The sequence below is a fragment of the Pantherophis guttatus genome, chromosome 1, assembly GCF_059756535.1.
Source record: "Pantherophis guttatus breed Tessera chromosome 1, ASM5975653v1, whole genome shotgun sequence".
Lineage (NCBI taxonomy): Eukaryota > Metazoa > Chordata > Lepidosauria > Squamata > Colubridae > Pantherophis > Pantherophis guttatus.
In genome coordinates, this window is record NC_142063.1 from 5,386,304 (window position 1) to 5,392,403 (window position 6,100).

The window sequence follows — 6,100 nt, forward strand, 5'->3', positions numbered from 1 at the left end:
GTGGCCAACAATGCTGACAGTGGAGAACATTTCCTCTCATCTCTGATGCCATTGCTCAAGGAGAAGGAGATCTGCTTGGCCTTCACTGAAATATTGAAATCGGATGATTTTCTCAGTACATGGAATACATTTGTTCTTTTTTTAAAAAACTGTTGTCAAGCTGAAGTGATTATTCTCTTTGGAGACCCTCATACTAATGCGAATATACAGTCAGCTTTGCATTTTCACATAACGTCAACAAAGTCAACGCTTCAGAAAGTTTGGATCCTAATTTCCCAATGGAAACATAATGTGGGGGCAGTTAAAGATGCATTGCCACTTATAAAGCCCTTCCATGGGGCTTTGCAGTTAAGGGATCACACAGGGGATATCTCAGAATTCATCCATTTTCTCACATCTTTAGACCCTTTGAACCCAAAAGGGGACACCTTCCTCCCACAGTGGTGGGAAAAGGTCTTTGACTGTGAGATCCAGGAACCAGGAATGTCCATTCCAGAGACGATGAAGAAATGCACAGGAAAGGAGAATGTACAAAATGTGGCCACTCACATTTTTGAAAAAAGCATGACAGGTGAAAGTTACAATACCTACAATGCCATTTTTGCTCTGGCACATGCATTACATGCGATGTTTGGATCCAATGGCCAACCATCCATGATGAGACTTGGAAAGAGGATCTCAAATGTCCATTCATGGCAGGTAATATCAGAACAGCTTAGAGAATTATATTAAAACAGTATAATGATATGAAATAAGTACCATTGAGTCTAAAGTTTGCTTAGCAAGGCAGGTAAGTGAGTTTTGACACAATTCATGATGTTTTTTGCCACAGTTGTTGAGTTGTAGTCATTAAATGAATTCGATGCCCCTCCCAATGTCCAGTTCATCTTTGAGGCAATCCCAAGGTGCCAAGTTGTTGTGAGAATTTTGGGCTGAGAAGGTGATAACAGGCAAATCCCAGGTGCCACGATCTCGCTCCTCCAGTGGTGAGAAAAAAGAGATGGCCAGAGGCACATTCTTCCCCCTTCCCAACTTCCCCAAAGGTTCATCAAAGCAGAGAAAGGAACAAAGGAAAACCCCATATAAGCATATCTCCAAACCTTCTCCCTCCCACCAGAATGCCAAGGTCCCCATAGAGATCAATGGGACCTGACACAGAATGATAGAAGCCATGATGTCTAATTTGTAACTTTCTGGTTGATTACTTTAATTTCTGAATGTTTCCTTCCTTTCAGATCCTTGCCTATTTGAGAAATATTCAGTTCAACAACAGTGCTAGAGATGAAGTCTCCTTCTCAGAAAATGGACTCGGGTCTGCTCGATATGATCTTCTCAACTGGGTTTTCCTCCCCAATCAATCTTTTGTCCCTGTGAAAGTTGGGCAAGTAGATGCTGGGGCTCTCCCAGGCCAAGATTTCATCATTGACTCTGATAGAATCGTCTGGGCCACAAAGGTGAGATGGAAGGAAATGCCGTAAATTTAGGGAAAGATTCATTCTTTCCTGGGGATGCAGAATATCTTTCTAACTGGAAACAGAACTATTGAATTAAAAAACATGCGGACATTTGGTGAGAAAGCTTTGCGTGTAACACAATTGAGGTAGGTATGTGGCAGGTCTACAAAGGTTTGGGATTAGAAGGAACTTCTGCTTGAAACCCAGGATGCAATTGGAGGAGACAAGAACAATTTCCATGGTGTTAATCCCTCAGGAGATGTTCCTGGTTTCTTGTAGAACATGGTGTATCATTTATTTTGAAAACCTTCTGAACATGGAAAAAGAAATGTGGAAATCAATAATGAAGCATGTTCACTGCTTAGACCATCTCAAGCATTTCTCTTTTGCCTTTTAGAAGGTGCCCTTTGCCAGGTGTGGCATGAAGAGGTGCCAGGCAGGAGAGAGGAGAAGAGTTCCAGAGGGCAAGCAGTTTTGCTGCTACCAATGTGACTCTTGTCCAGAAGGGACTATTTCTGATCAGACAGGTAGGCCACCTGTCAAAATTAGGTCTTCCATGAACAAGGAAACCATTCAGCAGATATTAATATTTGTTCACGTTAATTAATTCTTGGTAGGATTGACATGCTTCAAAGTATCCATAATTCTCATCTTAGTTTATGCATTTTAGTTGATGGAATTAAGCTCAGCCTACAGGCCGACTTCCTTCTCCTAACCAACTTAATGCAGGGTAATTTCAGTAAACAACATATGGGAACCCTACTAGCCTTCCTTCCCCTACTTTCACATCCCTTTGGAAGAATAGCTAGCAATCTTTTCATAAAGGACAGGAATGTGAGGTTCAAGCTTTAATTTTTATTATTTAGGTGGTTCTTTTTTTCAGCACTACTAATCTCCCAGGAAATTGATAGATCTATAGGAAAAATAAGAGATTGATCGATTCCTAGTTTCTCTCACTCTGAAATGTACAGTAGGCATTAATGTGCCTAGTGACTGGAGAGACCCTTTATTCAAGAGTAAACAGATCAAACAGCTGAGGCTGAACAGATTCTTGTCTCTAACCTACCCTCAATGTCTTCATGAAGGGTTATTTCCTCTTTTTTTAAAAAAAAATATATTTATATTTATTGAGAGTTTTGCATACAGTAAAAGTCAAATACAAAGAAAACATAGAAAAGAAAGAAAAAGGTGCAAGAAAAAAAGTTTTTTCCCCTCTGACCAAACAAATCGACTTTGCCATCTCAGCAAAAGTTCTGACATTTTCACAATCCATTCCTCCACTGTGACAATTTCATTATTCTTTCATTGTTGAGCATATAGTCTTGCTGCAGTTACCATATACCAGGGGTGTCAAACTCGATTTCTTTTTATTTAATTTTTATTTATTAATTTTTATTAGTTAGAAAGTACAAACAAACATAGATACAACAATAAAACATACATAACAGATAAACATGAATCAAGTCTTTAAGACCTCCTTTTCAAACTTGTTGAATCGATAGACGATAGACAGTATATATAAAATAATATATATATATTTATAATTCTTCTCTGATGTATCTTTTATATTTCTGTTTCTAGTACATCCTCTTTTCTGATTTTCTTAATCTACGTATTTCATTTACTATATTCCTTAATTAGTACTCTGTTTTTATTTATGAGTTTGTTCTCTCTTTTGTGTCCCTATTCTTCTTTTCCTCTCCTTTTCTCCAACCAGTTATATCATTTCTACCATACGAAATGATAATCTGCTTCTTGCTTTTCCTTTATTTCCTTTGTAAGTTTGTCCATTTCTGCACATTCCATAATTTTGCTGATTATTTTTTCTTCTGTTGGTATATCTTCATGCTTCCAATTCTGGACAAAAATTATCCGTGCTGCTGTTAGTATGTGAATAATTAGATATTTTATTTCTTTTTTGTAATGTCCTGTAATTATTCCTAATAGGAAGGTTTCTGGTCTCAGTTCTATTTTCTGGTGTATAATTTCCTCTATTTGTATCTTGATTGCCTGCCAAAACTGTTTTGCTTTCTGACAAGACCATCAAATGTGGTAGTAGGTTCTTTTTTGCAATTTGCATTTCCAGCAAGTTTGGGAGGTATTCGGAAACATTCTTGCTAAACAAGCTGGGGGGGGGAGGTGCCATTTATAGAACATTTTGTAGATGTTCTCTTCCTCTTTTTGATCCACTATCTAATACACATAGTTCATTCCATCACTAAGTCTGCCGGTTGCCCACAGGAGAAAGGAGGCAGTCATGTCACCCTGATAGGAGGGATAACGCTTATGGCAGATGCCTCTGAAATCCTTAAACAAAGACTCTTGATTTCAGATGCTGCCCACTGTGACCTCTGCCCAGAAGACCGATACCCCAATCAGCACAAGGACCACTGCATTGCCAAGAGGATCCACTTCCTTGCCTATCAAGACACCCTGGGATACACTTTATTATGTCTCGCTCTTTTCCTCTTTATGATCACATTGGCAGTGCTGGTGATTTTCCTTAAACATCACGAAACACCGATTGTCAAGGCCAACAACCGAGATCTCACCTACATCCTCCTAGTCTCCTTAATGCTCTGCTTCTTCTGCTCCTTCCTCTTCATTGGTCGACCCAGAAAGCTCACCTGTCTCTTCCAACAAACTTCATTTGCCATCCTCTTTTCCCTTGCAGTTTCCTCCATCTTGGCAAAAACGGTCACGGTGGTTCTGGCCTTCATGGCCACCAAACCTGGGAACAAGACAAGGAAACTCTTAGGAAAACCACTGACCAACTCCATTGTCTTAGCCTGTCCCCTGGTCCAAGCAGGCTTTTGTGCCACCTGGCTGGCAACCTCTCCTCCATTTCCTAACGTGGACTTCCACTCTTTGATAGGAGAGATCATCTTGGAATGTAATGAAGGCTCAGCTTCAATGTTTTATGCTGTCCTTGCCTACCTGGGTTTTTTGGCCCTTGTCAGTTTCACAGTGGCTTTTCTGGCTAGGAAATTGCCTGACAGCTTTAATGAAGCCAAATTCATCACTTTTAGCATGCTAGTCTTTTGCAGTGTTTGGATCACTTTCCTCCCCACCTATCTGAGCACCAAAGGGAAGTCCATGGTGGCTTTGGAGATCTTCTCCATTTTGGCCTCTGGAGCTGGTCTTTTGGTTTGTATCTTTTCCCCCAAATGCTACATTATCTTATTGAGACCCGATCTGAATTGTAAAGAAAATATAATGAAGCACAGAAATCTCTAATTTATATGGGATTTGGGAATTTTTATTTTGGCTTGGGTGCATTTTGACAGTTGTCCTCAGAGAAGACTTGGTAATGAACATGGAAATCAACATTGAGATTAAATAAGTGGCTAAGAGTTTCCACCTGTACAGTTTCTTCATTTATTTTTATCAAATCAGTTTTAAAAAATGGGTTGGATCCACTATCGATGTTTTTAAACATGTTTCTTCCCATAGAGGTCTGAGGTTTTGCTAAGTGCCCTACTAACATTTTCATTCAATAGACTATCAGTTTTTTTTTTAATTTTAGAATTTAATGAGTCATTTTAACTGTTAACTTAATAGATACTTTATTAATATATATCATGTCAAATAGATATTAATGGGTATTTCCTAATGGTTAGGATACTTTTATAAAAGTATTAAATGTATTAAAAAGCTATGATGTTCTTACTTTTGGAAACTGATCACAAATCCTAATTAGTTGAGACAAAGTGTATGACTTGCTAAAAGCTCCCTTGGAGACAGAAACCTACGTCTTGGGCAAAACTGTTATCAGTAAAAGAGAACATTTGCCCAAGGTGATGTTAAAAGTAAACATGATAAGATAGTTGTTGTTAGGCAGGAAATGTCAAGATGACCCTTTAAAGTGTAAAACAACTTGAAGAATGACTTAGGAGAATAAAGGGGCATTGGGAGGGATTCTTAGGAGTGGTGTGCATTGTGTAGGAGTATAAAATGTATAGCTTGAAAACTGCTTTTTGCACTCTTTGAACTCAATCCATTCGGGATGGATCTAAGAGGCCGCGCTTCCAACCACTTTTTATTTTTCTTCATTTTATCTCCAATAAACCTTTGATTTTGTGAATCAGACTTGTTTATGAATTGTGAGGATTAAAATATTTGGGCCTTATATCTCACAGAGCTTAGAAACTGGTTATTTGGGAAGATACATATTTGTGTAACTGTATATAGAGATGATGGTATGTTGTCTAAATGATTTGCAGGAAATATTCTATATAATTGGTATACACACTTCTTGTGGCTATTTTCATGGGTTCTTTTAAATATCTGAGTCAGTGGGCTCCAAAACATAAGAGAGACAATCCAACAACACAGGCCCTTAGACAACACATACACAAACTACTATTCATTACTCACCACTAGTCCACTTTTCCCCACTGCTACTACACCTCCTACTATTGCTCCTCCGACTACTAGTCCTTGTGAGTCTTACTATTAGAGAAAAATATCTCATTCTAACAGCTTTAGGCTGCTTTATTTGTACCCATGAACCCTTCCTTCCTTCCTTCCTTCCTTCCTTCCTTCCTTCCTTCCTTCCTTCCTTCCTTCCTTCCTTCCTTCCTTTTGAGTTCAGGGGAGGAGGAAGAGGAGGGTCCTGGCACCTCAGGGAAAGAGGTGCACAAGAA

General features: G+C 38.9%; 1 protein-coding gene across 1 annotated transcript; it reads left to right on the top strand.

Moving 5' to 3' along the window:
* Window positions 1–3,740: 3,740 nt before the first annotated feature.
* On the top strand, window positions 3,741–4,691 carry LOC148116278 (vomeronasal type-2 receptor 26-like). The gene has a single exon (XM_087882231.1). The coding sequence runs from the start codon at window positions 3,741–3,743 to the stop codon at window positions 4,689–4,691; it is 951 nt and encodes a 316-aa protein (XP_087738357.1).
* The last annotated feature ends 1,409 nt before the right edge of the window (window positions 4,692–6,100 follow it).